This window comes from Syzygium oleosum, unplaced genomic scaffold (genome assembly GCF_021117445.2).
Source record: "Syzygium oleosum isolate NSW1041296 unplaced genomic scaffold, Sole_v2.1 Sole_v2.15, whole genome shotgun sequence".
Taxonomy (NCBI): domain Eukaryota; kingdom Viridiplantae; phylum Streptophyta; class Magnoliopsida; order Myrtales; family Myrtaceae; genus Syzygium; species Syzygium oleosum.
The window spans coordinates 5,116,738-5,133,601 of NW_026607499.1; the positions used below are offsets into that span (position 1 = coordinate 5,116,738).

General features: G+C 41.2%; 1 protein-coding gene and 1 pseudogene across 2 annotated transcripts; one reads left to right on the plus strand and one right to left on the minus strand.

The window, feature by feature from the left end:
* Window positions 1-3,083: 3,083 nt before the first annotated feature.
* On the minus strand, window positions 3,084-4,701 carry LOC115687815 (probable sugar phosphate/phosphate translocator At1g12500). Of its 2 annotated transcripts, XM_056318378.1 has the most exons (2): window positions 4,352-4,701; window positions 3,084-4,237 (listed from the first exon to the last, which is right to left on the minus strand). In XM_056318378.1, exons 1-2 carry the CDS (start codon window positions 4,534-4,536, stop codon window positions 3,463-3,465), a joined length of 960 nt encoding a protein of 319 aa, XP_056174353.1. In that variant the 5' UTR covers window positions 4,537-4,701; the 3' UTR covers window positions 3,084-3,462. The 2 variants fall into 2 exon arrangements, with proteins under 2 accessions (XP_056174353.1, XP_030469354.1); XM_030613494.2 differs by having other exon boundaries at window positions 3,084-4,699.
* A 3,823-nt stretch (window positions 4,702-8,524) lies between these two features.
* On the plus strand, window positions 8,525-10,833 carry LOC115687826 (geraniol 8-hydroxylase-like; annotated as a pseudogene).
* The last annotated feature ends 6,031 nt before the right edge of the window (window positions 10,834-16,864 follow it).

Consider the following 16,864-nt stretch of genomic DNA (forward strand, 5'->3'; position numbering starts at 1 on the left):
GATGCAATTGCATTTGGAATGCTCTCCAAGGGACTTTTGGCCAATGCAAGGTAGAGGTGCATTGAGATGTTGCATTTTCGGAATGCAACTTGCACTGTTCATTGCGACTGTTCATCTTCCTCAGAGGCAGGTCCGGCGGCCGGCGACCTCCGCTTAAGGGCTAGCCTGACCTCGGCGACCACCGCCTAGGGGTCGCGCAACCCCAACGACCGCCGCTTGAGGTCGTGTGACCCCAGGCGGCGATGGCTGGCAACTAGATCTGGTCGTCGGCGGTTGGCCGACGGCGGTGGTTGGTGGTTAAGCTCCACCGGAGCCTTTTTTTTAAATATTAGCAAAAGTCCTTTAGTCCAAGTTGATTTTAAAAAACACTTACCAAATACTACTTGCATTTCGGAAAACCCCTTTAGCCCAAAAGTATTTGCATTCCCCCAAAGTCGAACCAAACGGACCCATTATGTCTTATGTTATTTTCTACTAGTATTATGATTCTACAGTTGCATAGAGAAAAAAAATCCCACAAATGAAATTATTGAGACTCATTATACATTGAAAATCACTTCAAGAGTCCATTTGTTTCAAGGAATTTTTTTTTTAGGAAAACACTTTCCTCATTTTCCGGCATTTGATTTGCTTAGGAAAATGAGTCAACAGAAAATGTTTTCTTAGTTAACGGAAAATGTTTCCTTACTTTCCCGATTAGAATTGTTCGGGCTCCTTATTTCTACAGAAAAAAGGAATTGGTTGGATTTGGTAAATTAGTTAGTCATAACAAATAAACTTTTGGTAGCATCCGTTTTTTCAAGAGGACTTGAAAGAGTATTAATTCGCGGTACTAGATGTACTAGAAGAATTTCAATAGAATGTCCCACTTCAAACCATTTTTTTTTTCAAATATTAATGAAGTGGTGGAGAGGGGCGACCAACATAATTACCCTTGAGCATCGCTGTAAAGGTCTCACATCCTCTACGAAATGTTTGGTTTTTGAACTATAACTATTCAATCCACCAGGAGCTGTCGAGTTTGCGAACCTCAATAGCATACCAGAAGTAGAAAAATTCGAAAATCTCTTCACATGATGTATTAGATGCCTAGGGCATAAATTGGCTGGAGGTTCGCTTACGACATGGCTCGAATTTATGATATCATGAAAGACAATATAGACTCCTTTACCACTGAACTATCAAGTTCGATGCTAATCCAGTTCATAACATTCGTATACATGAATTGAACAAAATCACCATCAAAAGCCACTTCATCACGTTCGACCGTGTTGATAATTCCGATAAGTATTAGTGTCATGAGTTCTTCGCTTGTGTTCTCCACTCAATCGTTGCAAACCCGGAAAACAAAAACAAGATGAAGGGGAAATAGAGTCAATGCAATTGCTGGTTTTCTTTAACAACACGAGGATGGAACATAGATGGTAAGACTCCAATTAAACTTTCAAGCTAGGAAGTAGGAAGTTCACCCTCCACACAAATTTGTAACAAACGAAGTCGTCTCAAGGAGTTGCTCTGCCCCTTTTCGTTGACACTGACCACGTAACTTTTCACAATAAAAATTAACATCAACCTAACAAAAGAGACCCATAACGAGACTTAAAAGTCTTTTTATTTGTATGCAGATCTCAGGCTAAAAGACCTACTCTTTGCTGTGACCGACAACAGGACACCTAACACCAACATTCTTGGGGGAGATTAGCTTAAAAGGTAGGCAAAAGCGTCATCTTCAATCATCGTTCTCCAATTGCCCCACGCAACTACGTGCGGAGAGTTGTTTAGGTGGTGGTTGCCAATACGTTAACCAGTCGAGATCTTCACTTGCGCTTGCCAAGTCCAAATCAGATTGAAGAACGTACTCATCTTTAGTTATTTTGGGTTTTTGATTATTTGTTTTTTGGGACAAGTTGGGGGACAAGGATTCTGGTGAATGAGGACTCGCCGGTCTCTGTCGTGGCAACTTCTCTCAACGAGGACAAGTTGGGGGAAAAGGATTCTGGTGAATGAGGACTCGCCGGTCTCTGTCGTGGCAACTTCAACAGCTGGCTGGGGACAGACTGGAAAGATTGGAGTTTCTTCTAATGAATTAAAGACCAGATCTTCTTTCCACCTAAGCCAGCAAGTTTCCATTTTTGTTAAAAATGAAATTGAGGGAGAGGATAATCAGCAACAAACAGGAAATCAGGAAAATACTTAAGTCATTGGATGAATGACCCTGACAGTCTGCCTCTACAGATTCACACAATTCGGCAAAGATATTTGGAATTGGATGAGATAAAGATGTCTCGACTCATCTTCAAAGCGGTTCATTTACAACCAAGGCGATCATCAACTGATACATACACATCATTTAAAAGCTCCAGAAAAATTCTGCTATTATTTGGACAATTGGATGGTCCAATTACAAATCTGAGGAGGAGCCAGGAAGCATTACTTGAACTGCTGTAAATCAGGCCAGTAGCATCCTCACAAACTAGGACGAAGCAGCGGACTGGACAATGACTAACCTTTCGTCTTCGATGACGATGCACAAAAGGGTACTCAGACAAGATCAATCTTTGTAAAAATTGATTAGCTAAAACAAAATGGAACCTGATGATTCAGGAAACTAGAATCCTCATTCTACCGTCTGTAGCAACGGCTGACATGCTTGCCAAAACTAATGCACACAGGTGAAGCCAAAATTTACCGATTTAAACTTCTAACAGAGAAATTACATGAATCATGGTCGAGAAAAACCCTATCCCTACTTAATGAAATCTTGTTTATCATTAAATAAAACCTACTATTGTGGAGTAAATATGACCATCCGGATAGAACAAAGATCAAGCCAGTGAAATCTACATGTACTTCTCTCACTTCAAACGCGAAGCAACTAGAAAACAGCAGGTTGTTTACCGTCCCACCGGTCTATCTGAAAGTTCTGAGTGCCGGAGATTCAAGAGGAAACAGAATGTAAATGATAAAGACATTCACAATCAACTACATTTCTCAAAGATATCAGAAGGATACATATATACTCTGAGAGATCAGGACTGAGAAGTGTCAGCACACCCGAATTTAGTAAGAATTCCAAAAAACAATTGAAGTTGGGAAGACTTTTCTTCCCACATAATGCGTTGCCAATGATATTGGAATAAATCTTTGCGAAGTCCCAATACAAAAAGCTATAACATTGCAGGGTAGAGTAAAAGAGAAGAGTTCATTCTCTTATTCTACCCCCACCAATCAAGAACAATTAAAGGCAAGAAAAGAGAAAGAGGGACTCAAGAGAAATCAGATCTCCTCAGATCTCTTTCCCTTCATCCCCGTCCTATACAATTCAATCTCATTAGCTTCCTTCCTTAAATCATATTTCCCTCCAATCAACTAAAGCATCGATAAGAATTGATGAATTCCAATGCGAACATACAAAAGAAATAAAAGAGCTGCACCGTATTCTGGATCACCTTGTTAACTCTCTCAACGATTCATCATGACCTTCGATCTCTTCTTCGCCTCGCTGTAGAGCACCACGCCCATGATCGTGACGGCAAACCCCGTCATCCCCATCACTGTCACGGGGTTCCTAAATATCAAAACCGACACGACAGCCGCCACAGCCGCCTTGGCATTCCCGAGCACCTGCAATGTGAGCGCGCTGGTGTGCTTCGTCACCATGAAATTCGTCAAGTTCACCAAATACGCCACCGTTGCGTTCCCCACCAACAGGAACACAATGAATCGATCGCTCCGTGCCTTCTCGATGGTGACCGCAGCCACATTGCCCTCGATGTACAGAGTAAAGGGCAACAGAATCATAGCTGCCATCGGCGCCATGTACAATAGCAAGTTCATGGAGTGAAGCTTCTCAGCTTCAGACGTCAGCAAAATCCCTTGAACCACCGACTTCAAAGCCCTCCCGGCAGTCGAGCCAACACAGACCAAGAACCCAAACAAATGAAACAAGGGCTCACTATTGCTGGCCACAACAATCCCAAAAACCACAGGCAGGAGAGCGAGGTACACCTCCCCGGTCTCTTTCTTGCAAGTAATCAAGAAAGCAAAGATCGCGGTGAAGAAGGGCGTCGTCGCCCCGATGGCCTGATTGAACGAAACAGGAATGTACCTCAGCGAGGTATTCCCACAAACGACCGAGAAGCAAAAAATGGCGCTCAGAGCGAAGATCTTCAAGAACTGCTTCCGCGAGAGGATGTGCTGGAGGGGGACTAGCTCGAGGAAATTAATGGCGAAGTAGCTGTAGATGGAGCAAGAAATCATGTGGAGCATCGTCAGGAAGATGGGGTACCGATAGCCGTAGAAGCTGAGGAGGTACTTGTTGAGGAGGAGGACGCCGATGTTGGAGAGGTACCAGGAGGCGATGATCAGGGCCGTCAGGACGGTGGGGGAGAGGTGGTGGGATCCCGCGGCGGCGTTGCCGCGGGCCTCGCCGGGGGGGGTCGCCGGGATGTCGACCAGCTGGTCGGCGGCGGAGGCGGCGGGGTCCAGCCTCGGGTTGCTCATCCGGCGGGTCGTCCATGTCTGGGCTTCGACCATGGCGGCGGCGGCCGCCGCTCGACGGCGAGACCGTAGATGCGGCGGACACCTCCACCCTCTCAAGTCTCTCTCTTTCGGCGCGCGCCAGAGAGAGAGAGAGAGAGAGAGAGAGAGAGAGGATGGTTTTTGGGTTTCTGAGATCTAGAGAGAGAGAGAGAGAGACGATGACGATGACGATGGCGATTTGATATGGCGATGGGGGAAGGGAGGGCGGTGGATTCGATCGGACGGCGGAGGTTCAGATTTGGCGTGGGGGCAGATGGAGCGTGGAGCGTTGGATGGGGAGAGCTTTCAACGGCTGAGAACAGAAACATCATTAGATTCCTCGCGAAGCGAGCTTTGTCGAGTCAGAGTGTCGGTATTGGATACTCTCTCCTCTTTTTTTCTTTTTTTTTTTTTAATTTCCATTTTCTTTTCTCCTTCTGTTTTTTTTTTTCTTTTAAAGCTCTTTTCCGCTTTTGTGCTTTTTGCTTTGACTCTCGAGTTTGGCCCGACTGAAGTGTTTTTACTTTTTACCCCTTCGTTTCCGGCCGTCTGTTATTGACATTTCGGCAGAAGCCGATGGAAGAAACTCCAAATCGCCGCCAATTGCTTCGGGAATTTGAAGTTTTAGATGAACGCGTTGTTTGATGTTTGAATATTTTAATACGGAAGCGCGTAACCGGAGAAGCAAACGAAGGGTCGGAAAGATTCGAACCGACGACGGCGGTGGCGGCACGAACTTCTTCGACAAAGGGGCGTGCTTATGGTTGGACAACGATAGGCGCTAGAAAGGTTGAAACTGTGAATTTTTCATCAAACGATGAATTAAGTCGAATTGATGAGCTCGAAACCAAGCGAAATGGGCTGAGTGCCATTCCAAAGCCAGCGAGAAACAGAAGGAAAAGGACACCAAGCTCTGGTATTTTTCATTTGGCCAAGCCTCATTAAATTGCTAATTTATAAGGTTTCTCAAATGTTTGATAAAAACTCGTCCCCAAAAAAAAATGTTTTATTAAGGGAAAAGGGACAAAAAAGGAGAATGTGAAATGGATAGAGGGTCCATACGGAGAGATGCGTCGGTGTGCAAAATTGATTTAGACTTGATCGAGTATTCACACTACCATTCTTCAAATGTTATCCAATCACGATCCATACATTGCTCGTCTTGGTGGATTTCAACCCTTTTAGCAGTTCCATTGAATTGGCCCATCTGCCATGGCCATGGCCCAGTAGGCTTCTCGGTTCTCATCAATCGTCCGTGGCCCAATCTTCTCCAATTCTTGCAAATGGTGGTCCATCAATGCGCGACCCCAACTTAAGCAAATCGAGTGCACAACTTGATTGAGTCATATTTTTTCTCTAATAGATTAGGCTCTTAGAGTAAGTAGTTGCGCACATAATTTCAAATGAGCACCGATTCAATTGTCTCAAGTTTGATTCCTCATATCCCTCTTTTACACATTTGATGGGATTGTCTCTTATTAGGTGTGATGGATTTCAACGAGGGTTAATACCATGAAAAATCCTAAACTGGTGCACTTGTGACAAATTTATCTCAAATTAATTTTTTGACCATAAAAAATTCCAAACTAGTACACCTGTGATACTTTTTCCCTCCGCTAGTTTCTGTTAAATTTTACTTTCAAATCTCTAAGTTAGATGACACGTAGCAATTGACGAGTGTACCAGTTTGGGATTTTACCCTTTGTTTGTCACATGTGTACTAGTTTGTGATTTTTCGTGGTATTAATTCAATTTAATAGAGGATAAATTTGTCAAAAATGTACCATGATAAAAAATTATTTTAGGGTAAAATTGTTACAGGTATATCTGTTTGGGGTTTTTTGGTGTTCAAAAAATTAGTTTGGGGTAAATTTGTCATAAGTGTACCAGTTTAGGGTTTTTCATGGTATTAATCCTTTCGGTAAATATATTTTTAAGGCCATCATCAAATTGGTAGAAGGTTGAGCATGGTCTTGGTTAGGCCTATCTCTATCTATTTCCTAATGCGTATAAAAGAAGTACATCCATCAACGCGTGACCCCGACTTAAGCAAATAAAGCGCACAACTTGATTTAGTCATATTTCATTGTCAAGATATAAATCATATTCCACATTTTGTCTAATAGATTAGGCTCTTAGAGTAAATAGTTGCGCACATAATTTCAAATTAGTACCGAATCAATTGTCTCAAGTTTGATTCCTCATATCCCTCTTTTACACATTTGATGGGATTGTCTCTTGTTAAGCGTGATGGGTTTCAATGAGGGCTAATACCACGAAAAATCCTAAACTGGTGCACTTGTAACAAATTTATCTCAAATTAATTTTTGACAATCAAAAACCTCAAACTAGTATACCTGTGACACTTTTTCCCTACGCTAATTTCGGTTAAATTTTACCATCAAATCTCTAAGTTGGATGACACGTAGCAATTGACGAATGTACCAGTTTGAGGTTTTACCCTTTATTTGTCACATGTGTACTAGTTTGTGATTTTTCGTGGTATTAATCCAATTTAATAGAGGGTAAATTTGTCATAAATGTACCATGATAAAAAAAATTAGTTTACGGCAAAATTGTACAAGTATACATGTTCGGGGTTTTTTAGTGGTCAAAAAATTAGTTTGGGGTAAATTTATCATAAGTGTACCAATTTAGGAATTTTCATGGTATTAACCCTTTCAATAAATATATTTTTAAGGCCATCATCAAATTGGTATAAGGTTGAGCATGGTCTTGGTTAGGCCTATCTCTATCTATTTCCTAATGCGCATAAAAGAAGTACATCCATCAATGCGTGACCCCGATTTAAGCAAATCTCACACAACTTGACTTAGTCATATTTTGTTGTCAAGATATAAATCATACTCCACGTTTTCTCTAATAGATTAGGCTCTTGGAGTAAATAGTTGCTCACATAATTTCAAATTGGTACCCGAATCAATTGTCTCAAGTTTGACTCCTCATATCCCTCTTTTACATATTTGATGGGATTGTCTCCTATTAGGCATGACGGGTTTCAATAAATATATTTTCTCATCAAATTGGTATAGGGATGAGCATGGTCTTGGTTGGGTCGGTCCAGCATCTAACCCAATGACCAACTAACACAGTGTTAGTCCCCAAATTTTAGGATCAGAGACCGACCCTGTGGGTCCAATATATAGGATTCTAATATATGTAAGATCGAGGACTGGACCAACTCCGGATGAAATGACTCATAAACCTTACATATATTTTTTTCTGGTCGAAACCTTACATTTATTGGAATCCTATATCCTTGATATTATTTTTCTTTCTTTTTCTCAACCTGTAACGTAAGTAGAACCGACACCGACATGCGATACGCGACACGATACGATACGCCGACACGTCATTTCTCAAAAAAATGAGAATTCCGACACGTTAGGATACGTTGCATATTAAATGTATATTCTAAATTTTGTTGGTAGCTCCTGGCTGTACTAAGATATGCGAGAGAACATCAACCACTGAGATAAACAAATGAGGAAAGAGAAGATCTCCCTATCTAATTCCTCTCGAAAGATACACTTGACCTGCAATTTTCACCATTTCAGTTAGCACGAAAGAAAACATCTCCCGATGATATCTAAGGGACGCCACCACTTGATAAAAGTTTCGGTCGCCATCCCTAGGGCGACGGATACAGTTAGCTGCGAGAACAGTCAGAAGCAACTCTCAAGTCTAGAATTATTGATGAATTTAGTTGAGTTTTGAGGTATTGTCGTTATCAAATTCCATTTTTTAATTTGTCATTTTAACTCTTAGTGCACTATGATATGTAACCTAATTTCAGTTGATACGTTGAAATTAAATTAGATCATTTTTTATGTGGCATGCCGCATGTGAACGTAATCTGGTGAAATCTTATGGTTGGACGATTAGTTATTGCATATTAATTACAAGAACGGCATCCCCCACATTTTGAACATTCAAATATTCTACTCATATAAGTACTCAACAGATGTCCCTTGATGGACGCAAGTTATAAACCCCAGCTGAAACATAAGAGAGAGCATCAGCTTGTAGCTTTACACCAAAAGCCTCCTTAGTTATGGACGTCTTGGTCCTATTTTTCGGTCTCTTTTTTGTATGGGGTTTGTTCGAAGTTCTTTCTTTCATGAGAAAGAAGAGCAAAACGACTCTTTCAAACCTCCCTCCAGGTCCGCCGCTGCTTCCGGTCGTCGGTAACCTCCTAAGCCTTGGCTCTCATCCTCACAAGTCCCTTGCCGGGCTCTCCTGCACTTACGGCCCCATCATCAAGCTTCAACTTGGTCATGTAACCACAATTGTTGTTTCATCTCCAGCAATCGCAAGAGAGATCCTCCAAACCCACGACGCGATCTTCTCCAACCGCACGATCCCCGACTCCGTCACTGCCTTGAGGCAAGACGAGCTCGGCTTGCCTTGGCTCCCCGTCTCACCTCTCTGGAGGAACCTTAGAAAGATATGCAATTTGCACATCTTCTCTCACAAGAAGCTCGAGTCCAATCAACATATCCGCCACGAGAAAGTTCAAGAGCTTGTTGGCTACATCAAGAGAAGCCTTTCTACGGGTGATGCTGTCGATATTGGCGAAGTGGCTTTCAAAACTGTAGTCAATCTATTGTCGAAGACCATGTTGTCCGAGGATTTGGCCGACCGTCTGGTTCGGCGAGAGACTTCAAGGACCTTGTTTGGTGCATCATGGTCGAGGCTGGAAACCCAAACCTGGCGGATTATTTCCCCGCGCTTAAGAAGATCGACCTGCAAGGCTCAAGGCGGCGTATGACGGTCTATTTCACGAAGATTTTCGAGCTCTTCGACAGCTTGATCGAGAAGAGGTTGCGAGATAGGGCGACGGTTGGTTCTATTAGAAAGAACGATGTGTTAGACACGCTACTTGATGCGAGAGAAGACAAGAGCCAGGACGTGGACATTTTCCTCATCAAGCACTTTCTCTTGGTACTTTTCTAGTAATTTGATCATGCTTTTTTTTTGCCTTAGTTATCATATTCACCAACATAGCAATTAATGGAATTTTAGTACTGGCCTTCACTTTTCTACCTTAGATTGGCTTTTCATTAGTTTTTACTTTTTGTTTTTTTTTTTTTAAATATTGATCTCGCGAACTTTTACTTATTCGATATAAGATGCTCAAAACTTTCAAAATGTGATTTATATCAACTTGTAGATTTGCATATAATTTTTTAAAATATTTTTGAAAATAGACAATTTTTTGAGTTAGGAACCCGTATTAAGACAAGGCACGGATCAGTCTTTTGTTAATTATCACTCGCTACATAAACGAAGGTGAAGGTTGAGTTTTTTTAATAATTCTTTGGATGCTAAAAGTTGTGGAAAAGTGTTAGAAAAGTCCTAGATCATATGTTGGATTTTGACGTGGACGTGGATGTGGACGGTGAGCCAGACCCAAGCAGTACCTTTTGCATTTGTTTTCTTTCAATAATGCAATAGAGCTGAATAATTTGATTGAAAAAGTTGGTTTATAGGATAATTTTGCAAGTTGTTATTGGTGTTTACATATGCCGATCTAGTTACAATAGCGATTTGGAGCTTATCTTGTCTCTTTATAAAAGAAATTTGTAAATATCTAGAGATATAAATTGTTCATTAAAAGATCGGTACATAAAAGTTCATGTGTCACAATGACATGCAGCGTTTAACATCTCTTGTGGTGGACACTCATAGGACTTATTTGTTGCGGAAACAGACACTACTTCGAGCACATTAGAATGGGCATTGTCCAAGCTACTCCACAATCCTGAGAAGCTCTCTAGAGCGAAAGCTGAGCTCAATCGAGTCATCAACAAAGGGAAACCCATAGAAGAATCTGAAATCGCTCGTATGCCCTACTTACAAGCCATCATAAAAGAGACTCTCCGGATGCACCCCCCAGTTCCTCTCTATCTTCCTCGCAAATCAGGATTGGAAACCGAGATCGGCGGTTTCACTATCCCAAAGGGTGCACAAGTTCTTGTGAATGCGTGGGCTATAGGAAGAGACCCTAGCATTTGGAAAGACCCGGACGTGTTCATGCCGGAGCGATTTCTAGGGTCCGAAATCGATGTGAAGGGACAAGATTTTGAGCTCGCTCCATTCGGTGCCGGTAGGCGCATATGTCCCGGCTTGCCGTTGGCCATGAGGATTTTGCATTGGATGCTCGGTTCGCTCATAAATTCCTTCAATTGGGAGCTCGAAGGCGGGGTCAAGCCAGAGGACATGAGCATGGAAGAGAAGTTTGGGATCACCTTGCAAAGAGCTCAACCTCTCAGACTGCGTTTGGTCGTCCGGATTTCTAAACAGGATATGACTGAATAGGATAGGATAAGAAATCCTGAGATTTCTTCATATCCTATCCACTGTTTGGTGGACTACGGATTTAAAGTCGGGTAGGATAATTTTTTATTTTTTTTTTGCTATTCATGGGTCTAGAGGAGTCAGTGAAGTAAAAAAAGCCGAGAAATTTTTTTGGTGAAAGCGCACAAGGTGTGGGGATGAAGATGACGGCGAGTGGAGCGTAGAGTTTCTGGAAAAATAGGCATTAGAAATCCTATCCGGATCTATCCTACCCCCTCCCCCTGGATTTTTTTATCCTGGCTATATCCGGTCTATATCCGACTTTATCCTATCCTGGACCATCACCAAACACAGGATAGGATAAAAAATATCCTATCCTGGTTTTTATACGGTCGACCAAACACAGCCTCAGAGTTATTCCCAAGCCAATTTGAAAAGAGTGGAGTACCTTTTTTTTTTATATGAATGAAAACAAGAGAGCACTTACTGGCAACAAGTTACTGCTTACTATGTGTGTATAAAGGGTATGAGCCAGATCAAAGTCAAGTCCTAGTTGTTGATGATAGGAACAACGTATAGACCTATATGCCTAAAATGTTCGTGTACTTTAGAAATACTATCACTCCATTCCGAAGGTCGAAAACTTTCATTATTACTACCCTAAATTTCCAGTTCGCTTTCAGTTGGAGGCTTATCACCAGTGAAGATCCTTTATCCTTGTATCGTGTCTCCATTTGCGTCCCAACAATCTCAACCATCAAATTAATGCATTTAGTGACAAGTTTTTATCACATGAATTAATATTTAAGATGGTAGAGACATTGCAAGAATTTACGTTAAGGATAAATCTCTTTCCTACTATAACTACTATAATCGTGTACCCTTCAAATAGTATTGTGCCGCATAATGATTTGAACAGTTCATTAGCGAATGGAATACCACATTAACCCCAAAAAAGTTAATAGTGATGAAAATGCCTGAGACATAGTTGAAACCAACAAGATACTATTATGAAAGTTCATAAGAGAGAACTGGAATAACCTCTATGTTTCGTGTTTTCTTTTTATAGTAAAACTACCAATATCAAATGGGCGTGCTTATAGGTGGACAACGATAGGCGCTGGAAAGGTTCAAAATGTGAATTTTTCATCGAACGAAGAATCAAGTTGAATTGATGAGCTCGAAACCAAGTGAAATGGGCTGAGTGCCATTCCAAAGCCGGCAAGAAACAGAAGGAAAAGGACACCAAGCTCTGGCATTTTCCATATGGCCAAGCCTCATTAAATTGCTAATTCATAAGGTTTCTTAAATGTTTGATAAAGACTCGTCCCAAAAAAAAATGTTTTATTAAGAGAAAAGGGTAAAAAAAGGAGAATATGAAATGAATAGAGGGTCCATTCGGAGAGATGCGTTGGTGTGCAAAATCGATTTAGACTCGATTGAGTATTCACACTACCCTTTTTCAAATGTTATCCAATCACAATCCATACATTGCTCGTCATGACGGATTTCAGCCCTTTTAGCAGGTCCATTGAATTGGCCCATTTGCAATGGCCATGGCCCAGTGGGCTTCTCAGTTCTCATCAATCGTCCGCGGCCCAATCTCCTCCAATTCCTGAAAATGGTGGTCCGACGAGGTGCCCCGGGTGGCGAACGGGTGGAGAGGGTGAGAAAAATTATTGCATACTCCCGCACCTCGTCGGTATGATCTAAAGTGATTAAGAGATGCGGGGAGGGGGGGGGGGGGGGCTATCTTGTTTAACCCATCTCTATCTATTTCCTAACGAGTAGGAAACAAGTACATCCATCAATGCGCGACCCCGACTTAAGCAAATTAAGCGCACAACTTGATTTAGTCATATTTCGTTGTCAAGATATAAATCATATTCCATGTTTTCTCTAATATATTAGGCTCTTAGAGTAAATAGTTGCGCACATAATCTCAAATTAGTACCAAATCAATTGTCTCAAGTTTGATTCCTCATATCTCTCTTTTACACATTTGATGGGATTGTCTCTTATTAGGCGTGATGGGTTTCAATGAGGGTTAATACTATGAAAAACCCTAAACTGGTATATTTGTAACAAATTTACCCCAAATTAATTTTTTTAACACAAAAAACCCCAAACTGGTACACCTGTGACACTTTTTCCCTCCGCTGATTTTCGTTAAATTTTATCGTCAAATCTCTAAGTTGGATGACACGTAGCAATTGATGACTGTACCAGTTTGGCGTTTTACTTTATGTTTGTCACATGTGTACCAGTTTGTGATTTTTCCTGGTATTAATCCAATTTAATAGAGGGTAAATTTTATCATAAATGTACCATGATAAAAAAATTAGTTTACAGTAAAATTGTCACAGGTATATCTGTTTGGGATTTTTTAGTAGTCAAAAAATTAGTTTGGGATAAATTTATCATAAGTGTACCAATTTAGGGTTTTTCATGGTATTAACCCTTTTAATAAATATATTTTTAAGGCCATCATCAAATTGGTATAAGGTTGAGCATGGTCTTGGTTAGGCCTATCTCTATATATTTCCTAACGCGTATAAAACAAGTACATCCATCAATGCGTGACCCCGACTTAAGCAAATCTTGCACAACTTGACTTAGTCATATTTCGTTGTCAAGATATAAGTCATACTCCACGTTTTCTCTAATAGATTAGGCTCTTGGAGTAAATAGTTGCGCACATAATTTCAAATTGGTACCCGAATCAATTGTCTCAAGTTTGACTCCTCATATCCCTCTTTTACACATTTGATGGGATTGTCTCTTATTAAAGAAAGTTAAAGAAGCTTTGAATATTTTTGATTTTCCTTGTTCTTCTGTTGATGTACAGAATACGTTTAAATAGATACATAGTTACATGATGAGGGCAAAATTGATTCCTTAAATCAAGGAAAGTATCCTCAAATTGAGGAAAGAATTTTAAATTCAAATCGAGAAAATTATCCTAAAAGATTTTAGGACGATATGTTATCATCCCCCCTCAAGTTGAGCACGGTTGTCTGAAGGTGAAGCTTGCTCTGCAAAAATCTAATGCGATTAGAACTTAGACCTTTTGCGAACAAATCTGCAATTTGATCTTTGCTGGAGATGAACTGAACAGTGAGATTCTTACGCCCAACTAGTTCCCTGACATAATGAAAATCGATAGCGACATGTTTCGTTCTTAAATGGAAAACTGGATTGTAGGCGAGAGTGATTGCGGAAACGTTATCACACCAGATGGTGGGTGGCGTAAGGAGTGGGCAATGCAATTCACGTAACAAGGAACATAGCCAAACTAATTCAGCTGCAGTGTGAGCTAGACACCGATACTCAGCTTCAGATGAAGAACGTGCCACCGAGGCCTGTTTCTTTGCACTCCATGAAATGGGGTTAGAACCGAAGAAAACACAGAACCCACCAATAGAGTGTCGATCAATGGGGCAACCTGCCCAGTCGGCGTCGCAATAAGCAGTGAGTTGGTGTTGGCTTTGACGAAAGTGAAGATTGTGAGTGATTGTGCTTTTCAAATAACGCAAAATTCGTTTGACCACCACAAGATGATCCTCGGTGGGAGACTTTAGGAACTGGCAAACTTGATTGACAGCAAACGAAATGTCAGGATGCGTCAAAGTAACATACTGCAGCACTCCAACAAGACTCCGATAAAGATTGGGATCCGATAATGGAGGGCCATCACCGTGGTCAAGTTTTTGAGACACAGTAGCCGTTGGGACTGATATTCATCCGTCCATATTTGTACGCTTTAGAACATCCATAATATACTTCGACTGATTAACTTGTATGCCTTCCGAATTACGTGTTATTTGAACACCAAGAAAATGAGAAAGAGGTTCGAGGTCCTTCATACGAAAATGATGGCCAAGATGTGAGATTAACTGCTGCAACACTGAAGTTTCATTGCCAGTGAGTATGTTATCATCAACATACAAGAGGAGATATACGGTTATATGCCCTTGGTGGAAGATGAACAATTGTGGATCGGAATTGGAGACAGTGAATCCAAAATCATGAAGTTTTGAATTAAACTTTTCATACTAGGCTCGAGGGGCTTGATGGAGGCCATAGATGGATTTCTTCATGTGACAGATATGATTAGGTTTGCCCGGATCAATAAAGTCAACACCCGGTTGTTGATGGAAACCTTTAGCAACAAGGCGAGCCTTGTAGCGACTAATAGAACCATATGAATTTCGTTTAACTCGAAACACCCATTTGCAGCCCACTACATTCATAGTAGGATCATAAGGGACCAAACACCATGTTTGTTGCTGTTGAAGAGAGGTAAATTCTTGATTCATGGCATGACGCCATTGAGGTTCCTTAACCGCTTGGGAGTAACATGTTGGTTCGGAGATATGGATGGCGGTAAGTGCAATCGGAAGTGGGTGAAGGGTATGGGAAAAGGCCTTTCGTTTAGTAATACCAGACTTAGATCTTGTTTGCATTGGGTGAGTGGAAGAAGAAGGGACATGCTGATTATTAATAGGTGGAGGAAGGGGTTGGCCAGAGGTTTGCACGATAGGTTTGGTAGTTGATGAAGAAGGCACCGGGGAGGTGTTGTTGAATGTGAGAACGACCTGTAAAGTGGTGGAGGGATCACAATGAGCTTGCTCAGTTTGAATGACTCCAAAAAAATCGAGACTATGAGGTAGAAGATGTGAAGAATGAGTGAGAGTGATATGAGAGTGAGGAAACTTAGTTTCATCAAAGACCACATGACGAGATATATATACTCGACCAGATGAGAGATCCATACAACGATATCCTTTACGACTGGGGCTATAGCCTATAAAATAGCAGGGGGTCGATCGAAGTTCTAATTTGTTAGTCTTGTAAGGTCCGAGCCATGGGAAGTAAATAGAACCAAAGGTTCGTAAGTGTGACTAATCAGGAGGGGTGTGAAATAAAATTTGATATGGAGAGCAAGTGTGATGTTGAAGTATGGGCATGCGGTTAATTAAATAAATGACTGTGGTGAAGGCTGCCAACCAAAATTTAGAAGGCATATGAGCATGGGCCATCATAGCTAAGCTAGTTTCGATGATGTGGCTGTGTTTGCGCTTTACAACACCATTTTGTTCTGGTATGTGGGGGCAAAAATATTCATGTGTAATGCCATATGATTGAAGAAAATTGTTGAAGGTATTACTTATGAATTCACCACCACCGTCCAAGCGAAATGTGGTAATGGTGTGACGCAAAAGATTTTCAACTTACCTTTTAAAACTAATAAAGATGTCATAAAAGTCGGATTTTAATCTCATAGGAAATAATCATGAATATTTGAAAAAATCATCGACAAAGAGAACATAATAGGAATAATTAGAACAAGATAATGTGGGAGTAGGGCCCCATACATCACAATGTAATAATTTTAGAGGACGACTAGAGGTAGAATAAGACTTGGAAAAAGGAAGCTTGTGACTTTTCGTTTGCTGACATGAAGAGCAAATGCGAGATCCCTATTTATTGGAAATAGAAGCGACTGAGAAAATGGCCTGTTGAATGTCAAGAGAGGGATGGCCGAGACGAGCATGCCATTGGTCCGTGGTGATGGATGAACTGTAATGAGCTTTTAGGGCGGTGGATGATGGTGGAGTGCGAAGTGGGTACAAGCCGTTCTCAACTGGCCCTTGATATAGTATCCTCCCCGTGGCCTTGTCCTTAATACAAAAATCAGAGGCATCGAAGTTAAAGAGACAATTGTTATCTTTGGAAAACCAGTAAACATAGAGTAAATTGTGTGAAGCTGTGTGACAATAAAATATAGATTTGAGGTGAAGAGGTGATGAAGAGGATGAAAGGGTAGTGGAACCAACATGTGCAATGGGCATACCATGGCCATTACCTATCTCAACAATGTCATTACCATCATAAGCAATTGAAATTTGGAGATTTTCGAGTTCTGGGGTGAGATGATGAGTGGCTCTAGTATCGGTATACCAAGTGTTGGGTGGGGTCGAGGCAGTGGCAACCATTGCTGCAAGTTTTTCCGGTGAAT